Raw genomic sequence first — 26,675 nt, forward strand, 5'->3', positions numbered from 1 at the left:
GGGCACTGCAGGCAAGATAGGTGGGACACTGCCTATCTGCCCCTGGTCTGACTATCATCTGGGGTTTAGGCATTATATAGTGTCCAGACATCTGCCTGAGGCAGAAATCTGTGCTTTAGACACCTAAGTCTCTTTGTGGATCTGGGCCTAAGTAACTCAAAATAAAACAAAATCCAGCCTAAGCCTTTTTGCAAGACCTGGCTGCTTCTATGGTTCCACTTACAGGAGCGTTCAGCCTAGATTGTCTCTCTGTTCAGAGCCATGCGCACTCTCCTTGTCTTCAGTGGAGTGAACAAGCTACACCGGCAACAAGCAAGACTCATTTAAAATCTCCTAGCAGGGTCAACACCTGTTAAAAGGTGGGACCAAAGGAGAATACTGCCACTCTGTTACAGTTAATTTAACAATACACAAAGACAATTGCCTTGATTTTTTTTTTAAATCCTTAATATAAACGTCCAGTTGTAACAAAGACAGGAAGCATAGTCCAGGGATTAAAGCACAGGAATGTTTTGGCCTCCCTTTTCACAGTCACAAATAATTGAGGGTGGATTTAGCTTGCAAGCTCAAATAAAGGCAATTTTATGTTTAACTACCTTATTGTGCCTACAAATCAGATAGTTATATGCCAATGTGCACTTAGTTGCACCTATAATTATTTGCAGTTGACACCAAATGAAAGCCTATTTAAATATCAGAACTTTAGTCTCACTAACATTCTATAAATTGGAGATAATAATACTTCTTGACAATGATTTTGTGAGTCTTACTCTTTGTAATAAAAGCTTTGAAGGTGTTTTTAGATGTAAAAGGATATTAGTGAATATACAATAAGAAAACAAACAGATCAAATAGTGGTATCTTACCATTTGGGAGGGTAAGCAATAGTCAAATTTCTAGTTATAAGGTTTTCTGTCGTGATTTTCAGAGGTACTGAGCAGCTGTAACTGCACTAAAGTCAGAGGTCAGCTCCTCTGGAAATCAGGCCATACATTTCCGCATGTCAGTGTGCCAGTAGTTGGGGAATGATTACAACCGCCATACCAAATATTAAGTTATGAAGTTGCATCCTTTGTGAAATGATTTGTCCAAATTATAGTCCTGTCTGAATCTGCCAAGTCTGACACTTTTGGTAACTAAGAGTATTGAAAATATAACCGTTCGATGGGTAATGTTTATAGAAACACCTTTTTTCAAGCTTCAGTGGTAAGTACCTAGCCAGAAGCATAGAATCATAGACTTTAAGGTCAGAAGGGACCATTATGATCATCTAGTCTGACCTCCTGCACAATGCAGGCTACAGACTCTCACCCACCCACTCCTGTATCAAACCTGTGTCTGAGCCACTGAAGTCCTCAAATCACGGTTTAAAGACTTCAAGGTGCAGAGAATCTTCCAGCAAGTGACCCGTGCCCCACGCTGCAGAGGAAGACGAAAAGCCACCAGGGCCTCTGCCAATCTGCCCTGAAGGAAAATTCCTTCCTGACCCCAAATATGGCTATCAGCTAAACCCTGAGCATGTGGGCAAGACTCACCAGCCAGACACCCAGGAAAGAATTCTCTGTAGAAACTCAGATCCCACCCCATCTAACATCCCATCACAAGCCATTGGGCATATTTACCGCTAATAGTCAAAGACCAATCTCATTATACCATCCCCTCCATAAGCTTATCAAGCTTAGTCTTGAAGCCAGATATGTCTTTTGGCCCCACTACTCCCCTTGGAAGGCTGTTCCAGAACTTCACTCCTCTGATGGTTAGAAACCTTCGTCTAATTTCAAGTCTAAACTTCCTGATGGTCAGTTTATATCCATTTGTTCTTGTGTCCACATTGGTACTGAGCTTAAATAATTCATCTCCCTCCCCGGTATTTATCCCTCTGATATATTTATAGAGAGCAATCATATCTCTCCTCAGCCTTCTTTTGGTTAGGCTAAACAAGCCAAGCTCTTTGAGTCTCCTTTCATAAGACAGGTTTTCCATTCCTTGGATCATCCTAGTAGCCCTTCTCTGTACCTGTGCCAGTTTGAATTCATCCTTCTTAAACATGGGAGACCAGAACTGCACACAGCATTCCAGATGAGGTCTCACCAGTGCCTTGTATAACGGTACTAACAGCTCCTTATCTCTACTCGAAATACCTCGCCTGATGTATCCCAAGATAGCATTAGCTTTTTTCACGGCCATATCACATTGGCGGCTCATAGTCATCCTGTGATCAACCAATACTCCAAGGTCCTTCTCCTCCTCTGTTACTTCCAACTGATGTGTCCCCAGCTTATAACAATAATTCTTGTTATTAATCCCTAAATGCATGACCTTGCACTTTTCACTATTAAATTTCATCCTATTACTATTACTTCAGTTTACGAGGTCATCCAGATCTTCCTGTATGATACCCCGGTCCTTCTCTGTATTGGCAATACCTCCCAGCTTTGTGTCATCCGCAAACTTTATTAGCACATTTCCACTTTTTGTGCCAAGGTCAGTAATAAAAAGATTAAATAAGATTGGTCCCAAAACCGATCCCTGAGGAACTCCACTAGTAACCTCCCTCCAGCCTGACAGTTCACCTTTCAGTACGACTTGTTGTAGTCTCCCCTTTAGCCAGTTCCTTATCCACCTTTCAATTTTCATATTGATCCCCATCTTTTCCAATTTAGCTAATAATTCCCCATGTGGAACCGTATCGAATGCCTTACTGAAATCGAGCATGTCACAAATGGGCTAGTTGTGGTAATTGCACTGGAAAACACAGCCAAGTTTCTGTGTCAAGCAGTGTCTGAGTTATCATGTTTTCAGGAAATTGAACTGATTCTATAGTTCTGTGTATTAATTAAGTCATAATACTCATTCCCCAGTGCTTTAAAAATTCATATTTGTAGAAAACTACACTTTCTACCCCATATGACTTTACAGCCATCAGATGAATTAATTAAAATGAAAACTCTTATTATCCTTTCTTCTATTACAGATTTAAAAAAAAAAGTATATAGAACTTGATCCGCCTTTTCTCCATCTCCACACACTTTAAAAATCAATACTGAAGACATCCTGCACAACACAATGTGCTTCATAAGCAAACATAGTTTATAAAATAAGAGAACATAACAAACCATACTATACAAAATGGGATGCTTAAGTACAGTAGTAAAGAGGGAATGTATTCCAAGTTTTCTAGCCCTGCTGATCATAGTTCATAGTACCACAAGATTATATGAAGTGCAGTTAGAGGCTGATATTTTTCAATATTTCTTTAGTCTGTAATTTTTCTTCTTGCTTATATTCATCAGCTCCATGTATATTGAAAACATACAGATTTGCTTAGTCATGGACCTGTCTTTTCACAAATTAACTGTATCATTGGTAGAAATTGTTTTCCATTATAATGTGACACACCCTATCCACATTCATGGTGAGGGCTAACCTCTTACCTTCTGCTTCTACTAGAACTGTTAGTACTCCATTTCTAAGTGTTAGTTTCTTTAAATCTCCGATTCAGAAATTGGATACTAAAGAACCAAATTAAAGGGGGTATTCTGTGACGCTTTGGAGAGTTTTACATTCCAAAGATTTTGATAAAAGGAAGCAGTTAAAAGTAAGATCAGCTGTGGTTATTGTGGCCTCCAAGATGTGTTAATTAGGATCATTAGCCTTCCAAGTGATTGTATAATCATAGTCCTCTTTCTCTCTCAATTAGAATGTGCTAACTGTAGATCATGGCTAATGAAACTATTAATGAAAATTATCTTGGTACTAAAGTAAATGCTTCACATATTTGTTCTAATATAATAAATCCGTGTTATAACTATCCAAATTTTACACCAGATTGTGAGCATCTTACTGCCATTGGTGAGCAGCCACTTGCATAAGTAGTCCCAGTGACTTCAGTGGGAATTTTCATGTGTGTTAACAGTTTACCAAGGGGAGCTGGGGTGTGTGTGTGTGTGTGTGTCTACGTACAATCTGGGCCTTTCTTTGCAGTGATCTCAGTGTAGTGATTTATAAGCTAAATAAATCTGGTTTAGTCGGTCCTGGTGTTATAGCAGTTATTTTTTGCAATGTTTTTTAGTAAAAGATTTAGTAACCTTTTCTTCACAGACTCCAATGAATCAAGCCTCAACTCGTTCCCACTGCATCTTCACCATTCACATTTCAAGCAAGGAACCAGGATCTGCAACCATCCGACACTCCAAGCTACACTTAGTAGACCTGGCTGGTTCAGAGCGTGTTGCAAAGACTGGAGTTGGAGGCCAACTCCTGACAGAGGCCAAATATATCAATCTGTCATTACACTACTTGGAACAGGTAAAATTAGCAGAGTGTGAAACTTTGTCTTTTACTTATTTATTTATTTTTAGTCATGTATGTTGCTTTTGAAATCTTGATACCTATCTCATTTAGTTTCAGGACCATGTATTATTGCAGTGTTTCTCAACCTTTTCAGGTTGTTAACTTCTTATTCAAATTCAAAATTTTCAAATCCTTCCCCCCCCACTTCACATTTACATTAAAAGTAAGACTACAAAATGTATCCGTGCTAACAATGCTAAACCCTATATAATTTATTTGTATTTCCTTTTGCTATAGAGACTCTCTTAAGGGAAAAATGCAGTGCTTGATACTTTTTCAGATGATATTACAAGCCTTTGTTGGGAAATAGGTGATATTTCTTGAGTTGCTGAAGTTCAATACTGTTGTTTTGTCTTAAAAAAGACAGACTCACAGGAAGAAAGAAAAGAATAGCAGAGGAGAGAAGATGTAGATTCTGTATCTGTCTTTTTTTTTTTTTTTTTTTTATTAGCAACGTGGTTGCTGGAAAATTACAGGCATGGCATTTGGTTTTATTAGCCACTCTGAGTCTGGATAGACCTTTGCCAGTTTACTCAGGCATTGTTTTTAGCATCCCTTGTTGGTTATAGCAAATGAGTTCAAGGGTAGTTTCATCCTAGCTGGCCTAACTGAGTTTTTATTTGATAGAAGTTAAAAAAGAGAGACAGAAAGGAATTAGGTGGTGATGGAAACCTGCAAATTAGGGAGAGGAGTAATAATAAGAACCTTTGGTTCACATCCTAGCTATCACTCGTGATTCAGCTGATCCTGTTGAAATGGTGCTGTCATCTGATTTCCTTTTCTCGACTGATTTGGTCAGGATCTCTTTCAGGATCAGAAAAATGATGTGATGGTAAATGTCAGGGTCTCAACAGGCTGGGGGGAAGGGCTGATGACATCCATTATGATGAAGCTTCTTGACACTCAATGGTCCTATGACAGACCTCTGGGATATAACCTGGACTGTGGGTCCATTGTGTCCCCTTTTACTCTCTGGATCAGGGTACCTCTGACCCTGCTCTGCTAGCGACAAGCAGCCCCTTCAGGCTTTGCTCTAACATGTGAAGGCACACCCAAAGTTACATGCATGCTCTCTCAGCCTCCCATGAACTATGCACAGGGAGACATCAGCAAACTCCCCTCAGGCGCAGCCTTGCACCGCAGAAATATTCCATCTTGCACAGCTCAAGACCTCCTCTTGAACAATGCAAGCTTATTAATTGGTTTGCCATTTCATCAAAGGAGAGTGGACATGCACCAGCTTTAGTAAACTGATCAGATCTCCCAAGCACTCAGGACAAATTTACTGGTTAAGATTAAATATTAAAATAAGTTTATTAGCCACAGAAAAATAGATTTCAAGTGATTATAAGTGGTAGGCATAGAGGTCAGGAATAGTTACCTACGAAATAAAAATTAAACACGCGTTCTAAATCCTAAATTTTATCAGACCAAGTAAAATTTGAATCAAGCAGCTTTTCTCACAAGCTGGCAATTCTTAGTACACAGGCCGAATTCCTTTCTCATTCTGGGACCAGTTCAAAGTCTTTTTCTTCTCAAACGTTCTTGTTGCCTTTAGAATAAGTGGGAGAGGAGAGAGAGGTGATCTCATGATACCACTGTCCCTTATTTTATACCCTCAGCTCATGTGCCTGTAAAAATACTGGCTCAAACATGAAGTCAAGTATCACATGTCCTGAGGCCTTGCTAAGTCATGGAGTTAAGCAGTCCCCATTGTGTGGAGCTCAAGCAGCTGTCTCTTATTGAATTTTAAATCTCTTGTTTACAATTCCCCGGCTGGTTAATGACTGGTGATGGTCTCTTAACACCCATCTGGGTGTGGGTTACTCCTTTGTTGCCACTGGAGAGCTAGTTGTGGGCATTTCCCAAACTCTCAAAATATTTCAATAGCAACCATATAGCAAAATCTCATAACTCCATATACAATGATGATATACATATTTTGACAAAACAATGAGTTTCAGCAAATCATGACCCTTCATATAATACCTTACAAGGCATTCTTTGAACAAAATATCATAACTATACACAAGTAGTGAATATGGGGGTTACAGGATACTATTTTGAGGTACAGTATGTCACAGGTACCTTTCTTCTTCCTCCCCTTGTTCTCTCCTTCCAGCAAACTTACAGAATTGTCTTATGTTCCCCAGAACAATAGTGTTTTGAAAGAGACTCTCCTCTCACCAAATAAGGATCTGGTGGTTCCATTTATAGACATTTCCTCTCATCTTAACATGTTGTTACCCTCCAGGAGCCTTTTCTATTTCAGTTAATGCTTCTTTTGTAAACCATTGTTACATACTATTTCTACGTCTCCCTGAGTTTTTACCTTTTATCCACTTTGGACAATCCAAAACTCCCACCAAGGGTAAAAGAATCAGCAAAATAACATACTGATCAATAAATTACTATTGCTGTATATATGTTTTGTTGTTGCTGTGTTAATAAGTTGAAATAATTATAGTTTGGATTGTCTTTCAAAGGCCCATTTGACTGTAGAAGCAAGCCCTCACACCTGCTAGAGGACTGAAGTTCTTTTTGAATTTTAATACATAGTATTGTTTCCATAGTCCAGTAAACACTACGCCTGTTGCCAAACTTTTGTTGGTTTTGGATTTCAGCTAGTGAATACAGTACTTTTTCTAAAAGTTTCATTTGAAACATGTATATGCCACAATAACAGGGTACATCTTGGCTCATGAGGCTGACATTCAGTGAGACAAATGGTAAAAAGAATGAAGAAATGAGCAGAGCATATTGTACAATTTTGTACCTCATGAGATTTTTCCCTTTAATGCATGGGGACTTATCCCACTGCATACAGCATTTGGCAAAATGGTCAAGTGACAAAAAAAACCTCTTGAAAACAGGCTATTTTGTTTTTCTGAAGCTGGGAAATATCAACCAGTTATTCCACTAACCAGTGAGGAGATTGGGGGGTGGGAGGGAGTGGATTTTTTTTAAACAAAAGTCTGATACTCTGTTTAACTTGCAGTGAGAGGCACACATGAAGGCCATTAAAGTAGCTAGCTAGTAAAAATGATGCTGTTGATACTACTGGCTCTTTTCCACCTTCCTGCATTCTGGCCTCCTCTGCTTGGAATTGTGATATTATGAAATACAGAGCAGTCAAAATCCTTCCTCTAGATTCACTGGATTCTGTTTTATGATTTATTTTATTTAAATACATTAGAAATACTTTCAGGAACAGAGGGGGAGATACATCCTTTCAAGATACATCTCTACCTCGATATAACGCTGTCCTTGGGAGCCAAAAAATCTTACCGCGTTATAGGTGAAACCGCGTTATATTGAACTTGCTTTGATCCACCGGAGTGTGCACCCCCGCCCCCCCGGAGCACTGCTTTACCGCGTTATATCCGAATTCGTGTTATATCGGGTCACGTTATATCGAGGTAGCGGTGTATCTTAATACTATACTCTGGGGTTTACTTAGCTCTACTGTTAAGGCACAAGGTGAATATATACTGATTCTAACCAACCAAGGATTGCAGAAATCCCTTTAAAAGTGTATAGCCATCACATTCTTATTGGTGGTTTAAATTTGAATTTGTATGTGATCTAAAAAAACCAATCAGATATGTGTATTTACTGTACATTCTAAATATGGATTTAGTACCACAGGTAGCCAGTCAGAAAACACAGTCTGTCGAGAAGCCTGAAAGCTTTTTCATAAGTAAGGAAATTCATGAGCCAGTATATATTCATCAGACAATATGTGGAAATCTAAGGCATCTTGAGAAAAAGTGCCTACTCTCAATTTATTCCATTTTCCTCTAATCTGCGCTGTTTAAGGTCCTTTCTCACACTCCCAGATCCTTGGAACGCTTGGGCTGGACTTTAAATAGACCTTAATATGTCTTTCTGCCTGCTGTCTTACAGGTGAGACATCTTTGAAATGTACAAAGCTTGACAGCAGACAACACTAAAATTGAGAACAGATTTTTTTTTAAATCCATATCAGTTTAAATTTGACTTAAAGATGAAAAACTACCTTTTAATTATGGTCATGATTAGATAAGTGACGATGCAAAAACAGGTTTCGTCTAGGGCAACTGAACTGCTCCATGTGTGTATTCAGAGTAATATCTATTTATTTTTCTGACAAAAATAAGTTTTGCCTACTCATCATTTCTATCTTACATGAGCCTTTGTGAGGCTAAATTTGTTAATGTATAGAAAGCACTCTGAGATGTTCAGACTGAAGTTTCTATATAAGGTCAAAATATGATTATCATTGTTATTATTTTATTACTTCTGCTAGCACTGCAGAATAAAGACAGTTTTGGGTGGGCAAGCTGCACTCTGTTGTGGATCATACATCATTAATAGAAATGGTTATTAAGGGACTGATCTAAATCCCATTAATGTAGTACAAAGATTCCTATTAGGTTCAATGAGAATTGGACCCGAGAGCCCTGATTTTGCAATGAGCTCTACATAAGTGCACACACAGATCTTATTGCAGGCTCAAATTCTGACTGAATTCTGACTGCAAAAGCTTTTACTGATGGTTCTAATGCATGAGCCTGAAAGAGTTCAGCTTTATTCTCATACTCACAATTAAGTTTGCAGTCAAATCAATGTATGTCACATCCAAAGGTTTCATATAATAAAATAATGTAAAATTAATATATAATTTTTAAAATTATGCTTGTAAAGGTATTTTGGTTGTGACGTAACATACTGAAGTGGTTGGTTACCATACTGTATAATCCCAAAGTATGCAGTCATAAGGTAATAATTACGTGGTATGGAAGATGCTTCAGCCAAGCAGATAATATTTTTCATAGAAATCATTTTTTAAAATCTGAATGATAAAGGAGTGTTCTTATGCTGATTGCATAATGAGGCTTATTAAAATAATTGGGAGAAGAGCTACTGTACAAGTATCTGGACAGTATTTTGGAGAGAAGTTTCCATTAAGACACTTTATAATGAAAGTGCAAGCCAGTACTTGCTAAGATGTTTAAAATAAGAATAAACTTTGTAGGGGGAGGGAAGTGCCTTGACAGCATATTGCACAAATATTGTATATACATCATAATTCTTCTAAACTTTAATCTAAGCGACTTCATTCCAGCTGTTACAAAATAAAAAAGTAAAGTATTTGCATATAAAAGTGCATGTATACAATTTTTCCTTTTTTCACCCTTCTTAGTTTTTAAACTCTTTGAGCTAGGATCTATGTCTTCCTTCTCTCTTTTATTGTGTTCAGCACAATGGGGCCCTGAACTTGATCAGAGGCCACCATAATAATATATATTTCTATTATTAATAATAATGATACATCCACAAGAGTGGACCCCCTTTGAGGATCCAGGCCATATGCAGTATTACAACATAAAATAATGAAATATAATGAGTTGGCTGGTTTGATGAATATAACTAACAACTGCTATTTAAAATCTAATGTTGAGCAACTACATAATAGTATATGATAATAAATAGGTTTTATTGGCATGAGTTTGCAAAGATTGCATTACTTAAGTATGTTGAAGGCACTAAACTCTTATTAATAAAACTTTAACACCACTATATGCCACAATATATTATGTTTATGCTACATTTTATAGAAAAGATATTCTATACAATTTTGTAGTTTAAATTTGTTATAGATACTATTTTAGTATTTTTCCTTAGGTAACAGGTGCAGACACCAGAGTGACAGAAAAAAAGAATAAAATTTTAAAACATCTAAAATGATCTAAATAAATGTATTGTTCATCAGGGAGCCATGATTTCAAGGTCTGGTATTTTGCAACCTCACAAAACTAGATACAGATGCTTTAAACCATTGGTAGGAATGGATTTCCACCTTTCCAAAGGCATAAAGATGTTTCTAGACCTAATGAATTCCAAAATGTTGGATTTAAGGTGTACAGATTATCTAATGGTATACATTGGAGCTACGCCAATTTATGCTGGCTGGGGATTTGCCCTTAAAACTGTTTCTAGTCAAAGAAATGGCATTTATTTTGCACCCTTAACTGTCCCACAAGTACTCTTCCTTCTAATCCATCGCTACCAAGATTACTAACATTCCAGACTGATAAGCAGTTTTCAAACAGCCACCATTTAAAGAAAAAAAAGTAAAAAATGTCTCCTCCTTTTACCCCAAATGTGAAATTCCCTCCCATTTCCATATTACTTTGACCCAAGATCCAGGATGGATATTCATTAATATATGGTTCTGTAATTTATAACATGGCTGTAGAAAAGAAGAAGTTTAATATATGGGATGTCATTACATGATCAGTAGCATATAATTTCTATAAACCATTATAGTGATAATATCCATATGATGAACTCTATATTTAGGGTCTTATCCTGCTCCCATTCAAGTTCATGATTTAATTTACATTGACTTAATTGTTGCCCTTGGGCCCTGATTCTGCACACACACTTGCATGTGAGCAACTTTATGCATATAAGTACTCCCATTGGCTTTAATAAAGCTGCTCATGTGGCTAAAGTTATGTTTTTGCATGTTCAGAGGCTTGTTTTGAACCTGTATTATTTCTCACCTGCTCTTTGCTCATTGGTTTATATCATATAGGCCTACATTTTGTATTCCACACTTTAGAATATATTTTAGACAGCTGGCATGTTAAAAAAAAAATTTTTTTTTAAAGTGTCAAAATGTTTCTTTCTCCTCAAATATGCAAACGTTCTCCCTTAAATTACAGTGATCCAAGCTGACAAATTGCAATCCTGGATTAGTGGCATTTAAGAAGGTCTATTACTTTGTGAACTACGAGCACTAAAAACATTTGCATTATTACTGAAGAGATGGAAATGCCCTCTTTATAATGGTGTAAAGGCAAGGATGATTTTGTGGTTAATGCATAAGACTGCACCTTAAAAGACCTGGGTTCAGTTCCTGGCTTTTCCAAAGACATCTTGTGTGACCTTCTAAAAGTCATTTGGGCTTGTCTACATGAACATTTAGTTTGCAACAAGATGGGATGTGAATCTATCCCGCACCACCCTGCCATGCACTAACTGTCCGTATGAACCTTGCTGTCATGTATTAACTGATCATTAGTTCATTTTGGTCTAGTCCCATTTCAAAGAGGACTAGATCAAAGCAAACTAACAAACTGTTAATGTGCATCAGCAGGGTCCACACAGACAGTTTAGTTGGCAAACTAGTGCAGAATAGATTCACACCTCATCTTGCTGCAAACTGATTGTTTTTGTAGATAAGCCCTTAATTTCTCTGCCTTCCAGACTGTCCTATTTATACTCAAAAGTCTCTTACAACTCACTGAAGAAGGATGATCTTGTGGTTAAAGTATTACACTGGAGTTAAGAGAATTGGGTTCAGTTACCAGCTCTGTCACAGACTTCCTCTGTGAACTTCAGCAAGCTATTTAATTTCTCCGAACCTTGGTTCCCCATCTATAAAATGGGGATAATACTTCCTTCCTCTTACTTTTTGCCTGACTTGCCTGTTCAGAGCATAAGCTGTTTGCAGTAGGGACTGTTTGTTATTATGTGTATATGCGCAGCCACTGCCTAACAAAATGGGGGCTCTTGGAACTTCTGTAATATTAATAATAAAATGATTTGCTTCTATTAGATTGCAAGATACTTAATCTTAACATCTAGAAAAGCTATTTAAGATAGTTTTTGAAAGTATTAAAATGAATACCGTTTATTTGCCCATCTAAGGCTGCTACCATAAAACTAATGGTAATAAGGAACCTGGGCTTCTTGGGGAGAGATAATAGAGAATATAGTGACAATATTAATAATAATAATTAATAAAAAATAAACACTCTAAAATTTTAAAATTACTTTTTTTCTAAAATGTGTCATAAACAAAATATGCGATGGCATATGGTATTTATACAATGTTGTGTTGTCCTCTGCATAATGACTCCTGGCTTCACTACTTGTGGGGATAGAACGATGTCAAATTTTTACCAATAAAAACCTTTATTCCACCACACACCATCATGGAATCTTTGCTACTTTGTAATAATTAAATCTTTTAATGTAAATATCTGACAAGAGAATCAAGAATGGTAGGTGTATCATTTCCTTTTTGGCTATGTATCTGTATTTAAAGTGAACTATGTCTTATTTTATATCTTTTCAGCAGTACATTAAATAGTATCTAGCCTTGGAAGGGTTTTTTCACATGCACAAAGTTTCAAGAGAGTTTACAAAAAATACACGAACAAGCCCAATGAAGAGAACAATGGGATTTTGAAAATATCGTTTTTGTTTTTTTTTATGTAAAGGAAGCCTTTACTTTGGCAATGTCTACATTTCAACTTAGTAGTAGGCTAGAGGAAAATACCTTTTATCAGGGCCGCCCACGGGGGGGGGGCAAGTGGGGCAATTTGCCCCAGGCCCCGCAGGGGCCCCCACGAGAGTTTTTCGGGGCCCCTGGAGCGGGGTCCTTCACTCGCTCCGGGGGCCCCAGAAAACTCTCACAGGGGCCGGGCCCCCGGAGCTTCTTTTGTTCCGGGTCTTCGGCGGCAGTTCGGCGGCGGGGGGTCCTTCAGCTCCGGGACCCGCCGCTGAAGTGCCCTGAAGACCCGCGTTGGGGGGTCCTTCCACCCCGGGACCCGCCACTAAAGACCCCAGGCCTCCTGAATCCTCTGGGCAGCCCTGCCTTCTATTAATTTAATTTAGTTCTTCATGAAAGTTGCTGTCATATTAGTGAATCCTAAGATTATAAGTTTATCATGTGTCCCAGTTTCCTTTTTGCTGAGAAATTGCAAAGCAAAGCTAGAACACAATGAAATCCACTTTTGTTTGCCCTGCTAAGACATACATGCGTGTATGAGTAATAATAGCTACTTGTGCTTAAAGTTAAATACGTGCATAAGTCTTTGCAACATCAGGGCCTCAGATTGCAGAGTAGGCGTTTCCTCTTCTTGTGCATATGGTACATATATGTGCAGATTTAATTCTCATGTATTGCTGCTCTTATTTCAGGTAATAATTGCCCTAGCAGAGAAACATCGATCTCACATTCCCTACAGGAACTCTATGATGACTTCGGTGCTCAGAGACAGCCTGGGAGGAAACTGCATGACCACCATGATTGCAACACTCTCTTTAGACAAAAGAAACATAGATGTATGTCATCCCTTTCTGAACTTGTGAATTTGTTAATATTTGTTTTTCATGTGTGTATGCTTAAATTTCTGATACACTGAAGTTTTAAAAATCTATCTTGCCAATGCCTCCAAGATGCAATCCTGTCAATGGAAATTGCAGTATGATAGACTAAAATCATCACATATGTCCACTACATAAGGGATCTATGTGTAATTGACTTCAGATTTCAAAGCCAAATTCTGATCAATTATGTGGGTGAATATAATCTCTGTCTATAATATTATAGTACCCTTGACAGATCTTACAAGATATGTACCAGTATTAAACATTAGCTGGGTTCAGAATCAGGCTCTAATGTATCCTTTGTGAATTGTGTTATTCTTTAAGTAACCTCAGATGAGGGGGAAAAAGTGATAGAGCAGATATGCCTAGTGATGAATAGGTGAACACTTAAAACCAGCTTCCTGATGATGAAGAAATGTGTGAATTGTGAGTAAGGTTTGGCAAGGAATTTTCCCAAGGGCATGTTGATAAGGAATGCTGGTGCAGTCCTGCCCCCCTGAAGTCCATATCAGCACTCCCATAGACTTCAGAGAGGCCAGGATTTCACTCTTTGGGTATTGGGGGAGGGTTATGGGAGGGGTGGGTTGATTGGGGTGCTGGCAGGAGTGTGTGCACATGTTTTGGTTTGTTGGCCTTTCTGTGGATCAAGTTGGTTTATCTACCTGTCTTTCCTGTCTTTTTTTAAATTTAGACATGTTCTAGGTCAGTGGTTCTCAACCTATTTATCATTGTGGGCTGCATATGTGGCCAACAATGTGTTACCTGGGCTGCAGATTGAGAACCACAGTGCTCCCCCAACCCTCCCCTATGCCCAGTGCTCCTTTCTTCCCCCGCCCAGAGACACCTCTACAGAGTGGGGGCGTGGGGTGGGCGTCAAGGACCCCACACCCCACCACGCGGGGCTGTGTGGCAGCCCAGACCCCACTATGCGGCAGCCCCAACCCCGGACCCCACCGTGGGGGGCCGGGCAGCAGCCCCAGCCCCGACCCCGCCGTGCGGCAACCCCAGCCCTGTCTCAGGACTCTGCCATGCGGGGCAGCCCCAGCCCCGACCCTAGACCCCAGTGTGTGGGGCTGTGCAGCAGCCCTGATCCCAGGGCCCAACCAGGCTCCAGTTGTGTGCTAATTGGGCCGCATGTGGCCCGAGGATTGAGAACCACCGTTCTAGGTGTTCTGCAGGTTGTGCCTGGAGGAGCTATAATCTAGTTAAATCCTAACCTTCCATAAAATCAGAACATTTTAAAATGAACAAAAAACAAGTTATTCTTAGACGTATAGTGGAAAGAACTACACCTGTAAAAGGGAAATAAGATGATCTTTTACTAGCTGAAGCACAAGAGCGGATACATTTCTAATGCACTTGAGAGTTGTGAACAGGTAATTGTGCAGGCATAACTTGTAGCTGCACATGCAAACTACATAATTCTGTCTATGCAATTACCTGTGTTGTGTGCTGCTGTCACCCATTTTGTACATCCAGTCACCAATTTGTACTCTGGTAAGTCAATTTCGTATTGGAATTTAGGCTCCTGTTTAGAAATACTTGATCCAATCTCTGAATCAGCCAGAATGAGCCAGCTAATAATGGTACAGTGAAAGTTTTCACTTTCTTGCTGCAATGTCTACCAGATATTACACTTTATTCATTTGGGCTGAAATTTTCCCAAAAAATTTAGTCTGAGGCAGACGTACAACAATAAAATTTCAACCCAAATGAATAAAGTTTGGTAATGTTATGTAAAACTTAAAATAGGATCAATTATAGTAAGAAGTGTTGGACAACAATAATAGGTGGTGCTGCTAGCCCAGTCTATAATATGTAATTTAATAATTAAATATGAAATCATTGTGATAGGAAATTTTTTAGGATTCCTGTCTTGAAAGGAAATGCTTTGGATTTGCCTCAATATTTATTTTTGAAAAATGCCACAGAATGTATTAGAAGTTGTTTATCCTGTAACTGCTTTCTGTTCTACTGATGTTCCCTTTTATTTACAGGGCTAGATCCAGCAAGTGGTGTGGGGATAGGGGATACTTTCTCTTTGAAAGTCCTTTGACTTTGCAATTTGCTTTCCCCTTAGCTCACCAAAGTCTGGATTTGTTAACTTTTTGCTGCAAATCCTACCTCTTTTATGTGAGTATTGGTGATAAAATGGGTTGATGAGTTGGATATGGATGCCTTTATTTGAGAGTTTTATCAGGCAGGTTAATATGTTAATAGTTAGAATAGTTGCACTGAAGTTTGGTTTTTTTAGAGATTTGAAGTGCCAGGAGTGTGAGATTCGTACTGTAAAATAAATTTAAAAATTCCTCCTTAAAATAGTTAGCACTCAGAGTTGAATTTAGCAAAATCGTTTACATCAGTGCATGCTAAAGGGGTTGTTTTTTTCCTTCCAGGAATCTATATCAACATGCAGATTTGCACAGCGAGTTGCACTTATTAAGAATGAGGCAGTTCTTAATGAAGAAATTGATCCTAGACTGGTAAGAGGGTTTTTGGGTGGTGGTGTTTTTTGTTTTGTTTTGTTTTAGTAAAAAGGTACAGCCACATATATGTTGAAGATTTCATGATCCCAATCAGTCATGTTTAGATACAAGTTCCAGCTTTTGCTGTAAAATTGCTGCTGCTGTTGTTTTTATTTTGCCGTCTGAGAATAATTACAATTAAACTGACCTTTTTAAAAGCTCATAATGGCATGGGAAACTCCTACAGTCATTAAAAAGGAACCATACTTTTCATAACAATCCTTGTGCATCCTCCAGGGCAATTGTTCTCCAAACTGTGGTCCACAGACCACCAGTAGCCTACAGGGCTCTTGTTAGTGATTTATAGAGCGCTGGCTGGTCAGTTGATGGTGGCCTTTTCCTATTCTTCCACCTGCTGTATTGCATGAAAGACAGTAAAGCATACATTAACCATTTTCCTAATATTACTTTTTCATATAAGCAATTGCTTACAATTGCCACAAGAGATATTAGGTGATGGGAACTTAGTGCTAACAGAGCTCCCATGGAATCAATGGAGGTTTTACCATTGACTTCAATAGGAGTAGATAGGCCAGTGCTGAGCACTTCGAATAATCCTACCTAATATCAATAAAAATAAATATTAGATATTATGAGTAACATGAGCTGACCATTGAAGTTTATGAATTCACAAGGCTTGTGAATGGTGACTTTGAAATTAATTATTATTAATGATGATTAAATAATGTTGATAGGGACTGATTCTGATCTCAGATCCCCTTATTTGTTATTTCCAAATAGTTGACTTAAAATGTCTATTTTATGTCACTGTAAATTATCTCATGGTGAAGTCCATAGCAGCAGTGACTAGTGTTCCGTACATTATTTCCAAGGAAGACTTATTACCATGCCATATGAGCCAGATCACTGACAAATATGCAGTCGAACGGTTGGTAAAACTAAGGAACTTTGTGCTTGAGCTAAGAGCACTGAGATGAAGCGAGTCTGAAACTGTTATTCTAGAGTGGGGCCACTTCTCTGTTAGTGCAGAATGAAGACTGGTTAATTCTCAAAAGGAAGACCATATATATGAACATCTCATAGTTTTAACTATTTGCTTTTGAAATTAAAACCTCTGAGAACTGTTCACTCTGTAAAATTATCATTGATAACCCTACTGTACAATGGAGAATTCACTCCTGAAGATGACTTAGCTTAACTCTGACACTTTTTTATACATAGACCATAAATATATTAGAAATCAAAATCAAACTAAACTTTCAGCACAGATCAAATATAGTAAGTACACAATGAAATATTGCATTCTGTAAGATTTAGATTTAGTAGTATCAGCCAATGACAAATCTGTTAGTGAATTATATTTTTGAATCTACTATTTGACCTTTAAGGTATTCTCTCCTTTTCTGCTGATAATATTTTTGCTTCTCGGTTACAGTATAGAATAAACGTACATTCCAGGGAGTCTCTTTACAATGTGACATTTATATGAGGACAGCAAACTCCTTTGTTTGTTTGAATCTTTTCGAGGATTTGAGTAGGCAGGGCCGGCTCCAGGCACCAGCCTACCAAGCATGTGCTTGGGGCGGCGCCTGGAGGGGGGCGGCACGGCGGGGCGCTCCGGCACGAGAGCCGGGCCGCGACTGGGCTCGCCGCCCTCCCCGCGGCGCTCCGGCCGCCAGGGAGAGCGGAGCCGCAGCGGGCTCGCCGCCCTCCCCCGGTGCTCCGGCCGGTCGGGGAGAGCGGGGCCCCGGCCGGGCTCTCCGCCCGGCTCCCGGCGCTCTGGCCGCAGGGGAGAGCGGAGAGCCCCGGCCGGGCTTGCCGCCCTCCCCCCGGCGCTCTGGCCGCCGGGGGCTCTCTGGCCGCCGGGGAGACTGTAGAGCCCCAGCTGGGCTCTCCGCCCTGCTCCCGGCGCTCTGGCCGCCGGGGGCTCTCTGCCCTCCCCCCGGCGCTCTGGCCGCCGGGGGGAGAGTGGAGAGCCCCTGCCGCAATGGGGGGCGGCAAAAAAGCCAGAGCCGGCCCTGTGAGTAGGGGCTGTTTTCACGGCCTATTATGAAGGTTGCGTGACACTTCCGATTATAAGACCCTGTTTTCAGTTGCTTATAACTTTGCCAAATCTTAGGGCTGAAATTTTCCATTCAGGATGTCTGCCACAGGCTGAATTTGTTTGTTTGTTTGAAAATTTCAGCCAAAATTGTGTTGCTGTTTCTGAGAAGAACACGGCTATGGAAAAATGTTGTTTTGTTTTGTGACCCTTTTATTTGTACAGCTCTAGTGCACCCATGCTTTGGGGGCAGGGACTTGAAATTTTAGCAGAGGGGCAGACTTTGTGTCAGGGATATCTCATCTCTGTGAAAATACACCCACATGTGGCCAAGTTGTAAGCCTTTGAAAGCCAGTTTCCATATGCTCAGTAGAGACCACTTAGATTTTATCAGCTAAATGCCCTGAAGATTTCACTCACATTAAGCATGCTCCAGCCCAGGGCTCAGCAGGACTTTCTCGTCAATTGCAGCTTTGGGCTGCTGTGGTGCCCTGCTAGATCTGGAAACCTGAACTGGGGAGCAGGGAGCCTGTTTTTCCTGTGTGCTCAGTGACCCTCTACTAGGCCCAGGCAGTGTGAAGGAAAAAGCTGCCTGATTTGAATGTAGAGGGGACAAGAGCTGGAAGTGCAGGGTGGGGGTAATAGAGGGAGTAGATTGGGACAAGGAGCATTAGGGGAAGGGGAGTCAAAAGTAGGACAGGAGGTTGTTGGATGTGGAAAGAGGAAAATTGGGACTGGGAGTTCAGATACTATAATTAGCACGATAGAAAAGCTGATTAGAAAATTAATAATTCTGTCTTCAGAGGAGGGTTTGAATAGTGTTCAGTAAGTAAGGCACAGGCCACACATTGAACAGTTAGTAGAAAATAAAATATTGAATAGCTGCTCATTAAGTGAGCACTGTCCATCCTGTGCCCTGAATGCAACAGGGCTCTTGTGAAAAAAACAGTATGTGATCAAGTAATTCAAGCATGTATCACAGTTAATTCAGCCCTCTCTGTGTATGAAGTTTGCACAGGCAACTTTAATTCTGACATTTACTAACTTTTGAGTCTTTGACTTTGTAAACTTAATGTTTTTTTAACATAGTAGTCTTGTGTGTGTAATATAGACAGTAGCAGGTTCCTGACTGCATAAGATTTCATTAACAAAAACTGAGACAAAAGTTAATTGCAAAGAGAGGCCAACTGCCAGAACAATAATGTTTAGAATTAACATGAAATGGCTTTACAAGTGTTGCTTCTACTGGAGTTTTCCAAATGGCTACTACATCAATGGCAGCCAAGTCTATGAAGTCCAGTAAACACTCCAGCCTGATTGGTTTACTTTCCATATTTCATTGCCAAAATTCCTTTCCACAGTAGCACATAGTACTTCTTGTGACATGTTTCATTGTGCTTATTGCACTTCCTGTGTAGCTAAAGTAATTTAACTTTCAAACCCATGCTTTTCTCTACCTTACCTTTCCCAAGCATGCTGCAGTTGCCTATGTACTGCTTGCCATGTGCTATTGCTTCTTTACTGTTCACAAAGTCAGTATGTGTGAATGCTTGTCTATTTTATATTTCTCTTTATTCTAATTTTGTTTTCATCCATAAGTAATAATTTTCTTATTAAAGATGGTCAGGAAGAAGAAAAAAGGGAGGAAAAAAATAACATCTGGTAGACACAAGAACATTGATGGGATTTGTGTCAGTGGATACTTTATTGTTTCATATTGATGGCTTGAGATCAGAGAATTCTAAATGTAATCCTCATGTATATATCATCATCTCCCTTCCCTGATTAGTAATGGCATAATCTAGTAGGAAGATGGTACACCACATTTAGTACCACAAGCATCCTGACATTTTAGCTGAGAAAAACATCTTAATGCAGACATATTTTCCCTTGGCATTACCATTACCATCTTATCATTTTTATTTAATTTTTTAAGACACAATGGGTCTCTTTATGGTTTCTATTAATGCTGAAACTTTGCATTTAAGCCATGTATACAGGTTTGATCCTTTAGAAGTTCGGTTAGATAAATACTACAAGAATAGAATTTACTTTTCTATGCTACAGTTAGTGCTATACAAAACTCCTAGCATAGAGAAGAGAGTGTTCTTATAGCCCCTTGCACAGTAAAATAATCTGAAAAATCAGAAGTCCTGAGCATCCAGCACCTTCCGGTAACTTCAGTGGGCTCTGCTAGGTGCTCAGCGCTTTTGAAAATTAGGGCACTTAAACATGTAAGTAAGGATTTAGGAATCTAATTTTCACTATTCATTTTTAAATCTTGGCTGTAAGCTTTAATTATTTCTTTATAATCCATTATTGGTTTTTTTTACTAGCGTATTAGAAGTTTAAATATGTCAAGTTTTCTCCAGCTGTCTGAAATGAGAATTTCAGAGTTAGTTCTCCACTTTTCTGTTATAGAAGTGATTCACTGGATCTCAAGAGAAAGAACAGTGGGAGTGCCATCTACATTTGTCTTGTTTCTTACAAACCCTTGGTCCTTGCACTGGCAGAGATAGCAATGCAAGGTTGAACTCACTGTACTTAGGGTGGGCAGAGATGAGAACTTTTACTGAGTTTTAAAAATTAACTATTCTTTCTAAGCTTACATTTGGCTTCCTTTAATCTCGTATTTTCTGTAACAATAATTATTGATCCATGTTTATTTAGATGGCTATTTAAAACTTAGAAGCATTCAGCAGAAATGGGAGGGAAAGAGGGTGGCAATAGCCATCTTAGTGATAAAATAGTTACAGCTTCATAGGTCTGTAGAAATAAGGTACGCTACTGAGGTGGCATGCTTAATCCAGCACATAGTATGATGTAAGGCTTGGAACTGTTCCTTGGAGCTATCTTCACGAAGGTCTGCTGTACTTCACTCTATCCAGGAAAAGAGGTTCCATTGCTCCAGTCACCATTAAGGAAGGAGGAGGAAAAATAAATCAGGAATAAAAATGGGATTTCTATGATAAAATGTTAGGCAGTAGTCCTTGTTCAGCTCCTGAGGGAAGCAGGGAGGATTGAGGAAGAGAGCAGGGGGCTGAGAAGGAAGTTCCAGAAGAGGAGATGGGTAATAATCCACACTCGTAAAGGGAAAGTTTGCCACAAAAAAAGTGACAAACTGCTTCCGTTGATATATGTAACAGAATTAGAATATACACATTTGTCTATTTGACTTGTGGCTAATATTTCCATTAAAAGATGCTATATGCAACACCCAGATTCATTGCATATTAACTTCATTTGATGAGAAAGTCTGAACTCCTGAAACTTGGTATATTAGGAAGTAAAATAAAAAGTAATTTTCTGCACTGGTTACAGAACCAATAACTTGTTTCCTTTGAAAACTCAGAGAGCATCATTTTAAGGAATGACCAGTCCAGTACACTACAGCACATAATGATAGATGTCTCAGCAAGTGGGCTGCATATTGAAGATCAAACGATAGTCTCTTCTGACACAATGCAACATTTGGGTAATGTTACATAAATTTCTCCAGAGGGGGAAAGCTTGGATGCAGTGAGGAAAGAGTGATAGATGAGTTGCAGTATATAGAGAACAACAAAGATCTCAGAAGGAATATAAGTTCAAGATAAAATCTCATTATATTATTTTGTTGATATCCAACTACTAGTATTGGAACCCATAATTCTTAGCCTCCATTTCTGCAATTTTATGTCCACTATCTTTGAAAACAAGACCATTGCTTTTCATCTTTGAAGAACACAGAATTTGAATGATTCTAGTTTAAACTATTTTTGGTCCCTTTTTTGTTCAGCATAACTTCCATAATCAATTCTTTTTAATACTCTAAAATAACCATTATAATTTCTGAAGTCTGACACGGTTAATTTTTAATTGTATATTTTGTATTTCTGTGGACCCATAATTGGTTAATTTAAAAAAAAATGAAGAAAGGGTTTTATATGACATAGGAGGCAGTTGATTTCTCAGGCATGTTTTTTTCTTTTGATTAATGAGTATCCTAACTGTGACTGACATTTACTGTTATCTAACACATTTCAGCCACCACTGTTAATGGCTCTGTGTTTATTTTAACTTGTTCTGAAAGTTCAGAGGGGATAGGAGTGATCCTTGCTGGGTCTTCTCACACATTCCTATAAATTCTTTCTCCCACAACTCTAGCTATTAAAAAAACTTAAAATGAGAGACAAAATGAAAGATAATAGAAGAAGTTTAACATTGCATGAGACTTTTTTTTACCATATAGGATTAAATCCTGCCACACCCTTTTCATGGCCACAGAAGTCTTAATTGCAGTGGAACACATACAGGGTCCCCAACATTTACTAAATACTGCAGAGCTTTTCTTCACATGTTCAGTGTGCTGCTGTCTTCAAGGTGGTGTTTGGGGACAAAGCATAGTTGGACTAGGGAGGGTTAGAAATGGAGTTAGTGGATCTGCGATTTTATGAATCTATTGGCCATTCCCTCCCATGGAGTAAGGGAATAAAGCACAAAAACCACAGAGGCTACATGGTTCCATGACCACACTGTGGTCTAAGGGGATTCCTTGTCCATCACTACCACAGTTCTCTTCCCAGTGCACAGCTGTGTGTGCTGGGCTTATGATTTGGCACATAAAATTGAACACCATACTAGTTTCATGATTCACCATCTTTACTGTAAGTGCGGGTCATACAAAGGGTGTGCTTAACACCTTAATGCTACTAAGGTAAGTTTGGCTCTGATATGTATTTTATCCCTCACTATAGAGAGATACTGTATGTTTTTCACTGTGTATCTCAGCTAAACTGACCAACAGATGTGGAATCTTTTGATGCCCATTTCCTTCTCTTCTTCTTTAAAGCAGTTTAGCTTTAACTACCTCTGTTTCCAGACAAAAGCAGGATTTAATTCAAACTGAAAACCAAATGCTGAGCCTCAATTGAATCTAGTATGCTGTTGGCACTATTTAAAAACTAAAATAATAGTGTGACGTTCCCCTGGTGTTATGTGGACCAGTGATCTGCTAGGTCACTCCAATCCTTTACTCTGGGAGCCAGCCTTACCCTGCTCTGCTGTGAGAACCCTAACTCCTGGGCTGTTCACGCACAGCCTCTAGCATGTAAGTTGCTCCCAGCTACGTGAGTGAGCATTTTTGGCCAGCCACTGCTTGGACTGTGCAACCAAATGACACTAGCCAATATCTCTGGTCCCAGACACAACCCTAGGAACCTCCATCTTGCAGTGTCCAGTTATGCCTGCTGGATGCTGCAAGCTTATATGAGTTCATCAATTTAACAAAGAAATTGATATGCACCAGGCTTGTTATCCCAAGGGCAGTCTCTGACACACTTCAAACCAAGCACACTGCTTCAGGTAGAATAAACAAACAAATGTATTAACTACAAAAAATAGATTTTAAGTGATTATAAGTCAAAGCATAACAAGTCGGATTTGGTCAAATGAAATAAAGGCAAAATACATTCTAAGGTGATCTTAACACTTTCAGTGCCCTTACAAACTTAGATGCTTCTCACCACAGGCTGACTGGTTGCCCTTCAGCCAGGCTCTCCCCTTTGATCAGCGCTTCAGTCGCTTGGTGGTGATGTCTGTAGATGGAGGTGGAAGAGACGGGAAGAGCATGGCAAACGTCTCTCCCTTTTATCATGTTCTTTCTTCCCTCTTGGCTTTGCCCTCCCCCCCTTCAGGGTCAGGTGAGCATTACCTCATCGTAGTCCCTGACTGACCAAAGGAAGGGGGGTGACTTACTGGAGAATCCAACAGATCCTTTGTTGCTGCCTAGGCCAGTGTCCTTTGTTCCTGTGAGGCTACACTGGGTTTGACCCATACATGCCCTGATGAGGTGTGAAATGCCCCTCTGTTCCTGGAGAGTTTTGCCTGGGCTTGTTTTAAGCCATGAGGACACATTTTCAGCCTCATAACTATATACATGAAATTACAACCTATAACATTACTATAACAACAATGCTCAGTGCCTCATGAGCCTTCCAAAGACACCCGACATGACAAACTTTGCATTGGATACCACACAATTGTATTATAAGGATGAACATGGGGGTTCAGGGGGTTCCCCTGAGATACAGAATGTTACAAATACTATTTTATAATTATGGTTATGAGCTTATTTTTAACACTGTTTAAAAAAAATCAACATTTTACCCCTACCCTGTAGATTGCATTTCAAATATAGATCAGATATATTTTAATCATCGTAACATTTGAAATCACTATCTAAAGGTGAAGGGTCAGTTGCGTGCATTGCCTTTTTATACTTCCAGCCCAAATTTTCACTTTAAAGTCTGTACCAAGCACTGGGTCAGTATCAGAGAGTAACAGTAGAGTAACCAGTCCTAATATCAGATTAAAAATCCCTGACATGCCAATGGGAATACAGCACATTTATGGTGGTAATCAGAGAGTTTGTAATGAGACATTCACCAGCATATTTAATTCCCTTATAAAATGCTTTGTTGCGTTGGAATAAAACTTTCAAAGTACATATGGTCCTAGTTACTTCAACATTAAAAAAAACTTTCAACAGCATTTTAGTTATTTTTTAAAAAATCAGAAATGCAGGAAATTCAAAGTTACAGTTAAATTTATGGTTAAGACATCCATATATTTGAAAGGATTTTAATGCATGATTAGGACACCCAAAGAATCTTAACTCTAGAGAGCATATATAATCAGATATGTTTAATTTTGCCCGAAATCCATGCCATGTAACATTTGGAAGGGCTGCCTTTTTTAAGCTATTGTATGTGGAATCAAGGCTTTCATATTTATTAAGGGTTTTGAAAAATAATGTACTTTTGATATTTCTCTAATCCATCATAAGATGTTAATTCATTAAAAGGGCAAAATCCTGAGAGGTGCCAAGTACCTGCAGTTTATATTTCAGTCAAGAGGAGTTGCAGGAGGTCAACACCTCACAGGATTTATTCCTAGGAGGATATTGTGTTGCCAGATGTCTCCTCATACAAACTTTCTGTTTCAGAGCAATGAGATCCAGGTTCCAATAATGACAAAATTAGGAAACACAATATAGATATTCAAATCACCTCCTCAATTACTTCTACTTATTAATGTGGTTTAATTACTTCTAATTATGTTGATTCATAATACTTGCTGGTTGTTGGCTGTATATGAATGAGGCACAGTGTAAGTTTATATTGGAGAATATTGATTTTTATATTTAAAAAAACTTCTAAATTAAAAATTTAGTTTACATTTAGAAACTTCTTTTGCTAAAGAATAAAAGAATGATCCAGCTTTGGGGTGTGGTTGTCCAATCTTTTTCTCTTTTTGGCAAAGATACAATAACAAGCAAAAGTAATGTCATAAAATTCTCTTCCACTTCAATGACAAATGATTTTTCTTATATGTAATCTTTTAAAATCATGCTGTACATCCATGTCGTCTAACACATACAATTTACTGATTTTGGAAGGCTTTTTCCAGTTTTATAAATGGAAAAGACAAAAAAAAGTGGAATATATTTAGTCATTTTGGCCTATTTGAAAAAAGGGAAATTGTAAAATGAGAGTGAAAGAAACACACACAGTGTAATGTTCTATTGATCTCAGGTTTCTAATGCAAAGATCATGGTCTAGCCATTAATCAGAAGGTGATGCTTGTTTTATTGCCTTGCCATTTGTAGATGATTATCCAGCTGAAGAAGGTGATCCAGGAACTGAAGGATGAGCTGGCCATGGTGACTGGGGAGCAAAGAACAGAAGAACTCACACAAGAAGAGCTACTTCAGTAATGCTTAATAGTTTCTTTTTCTACATTCACAGTGAAAGTTTTTGTTACCTTCTCTGTTGGCATAATGAAGTCCAAGTGACCTCAAAGCATTAAATTCCCCGGAGACAATAATAAAGTGCAGTTAGACGCCAGGTTAGAGTGGCAACTTTCCATGAAAAGCTGTACTAGGCAGCTGGCAGTGTTTTCATAGCCTCAGCTTTGAGGAAGTAAAGAAAAGAGACTGTGAAGGATGGGAATATCCATCAGATCCCAGCTGAGAAATGTTGTATAATAATGCAAAGTAAAAAAAACCCAAACACTCTCAATACTGGATGTAAGATCTGAAAAGAATTCAAGAACCGTCCTTTGTGTTGAGAAGTATCTTGCTGCAGTCCCGTATCAAAGAAAACTTGCACTACTATTACATGGTACATCCGTGCCTTAAAAGCCAAACATCTAGAATTTTATCAAGCATAATATTCAAAGAGCATGTTCAATACATATAAGTGTTTTGGGAGCATATAACTTTGCTGTAATAAAACAGTAGAACATAATGTAAGGTAGTGCTATGCCTGGTCTAGAAATATAGTCTGGAGCTGCTATACTCTATTCCGGTGGTTGTCAACCAGGGGTACGCGTACCCTGGGGGGTATGCAGAGGTCTTCCAGGAGATACATCAACTCACCTACATATTTGCCTACTTTTACAACAAGCTAGATAAAAAGCACTAGAAAAGTCAGTACAAACTAAAATTTCATAGACTATGACTTGTTCATACTGCTCTATATACTGTACACTGAAATGTAAGTATAATGCTTATATTCCAATTGATTCATAATTATATGGTAAAAATGAGCAATTAAGCAATTTTTCAGTATTAGTGTGCTGTAATA

General features: G+C 38.8%; 1 protein-coding gene across 1 annotated transcript in view; it reads left to right on the forward strand.

The window, feature by feature from the left end:
• The window catches only part of KIF6 (kinesin family member 6), a 291,482-nt gene that overhangs the window by 72,194 nt on the left and 192,613 nt on the right, over window positions 1-26,675 (forward strand). The window contains exons 7-10 of the mRNA XM_024203468.3: window positions 4,102-4,308; window positions 13,333-13,476; window positions 15,918-16,004; window positions 25,697-25,800. Of these exons, the coding sequence (XP_024059236.2) occupies window positions 4,102-4,308; window positions 13,333-13,476; window positions 15,918-16,004; window positions 25,697-25,800 (542 nt within the window). The remainder of the gene's footprint in view (window positions 1-4,101; window positions 4,309-13,332; window positions 13,477-15,917; window positions 16,005-25,696; window positions 25,801-26,675) is intronic.

The sequence above is a fragment of the Terrapene carolina genome, unplaced genomic scaffold, assembly GCF_002925995.2.
Source record: "Terrapene carolina triunguis isolate 2854851 unplaced genomic scaffold, T_m_triunguis-2.0 Scaffold85, whole genome shotgun sequence".
In the NCBI taxonomy this organism is placed as follows: Eukaryota; Metazoa; Chordata; order Testudines; family Emydidae; genus Terrapene; species Terrapene triunguis.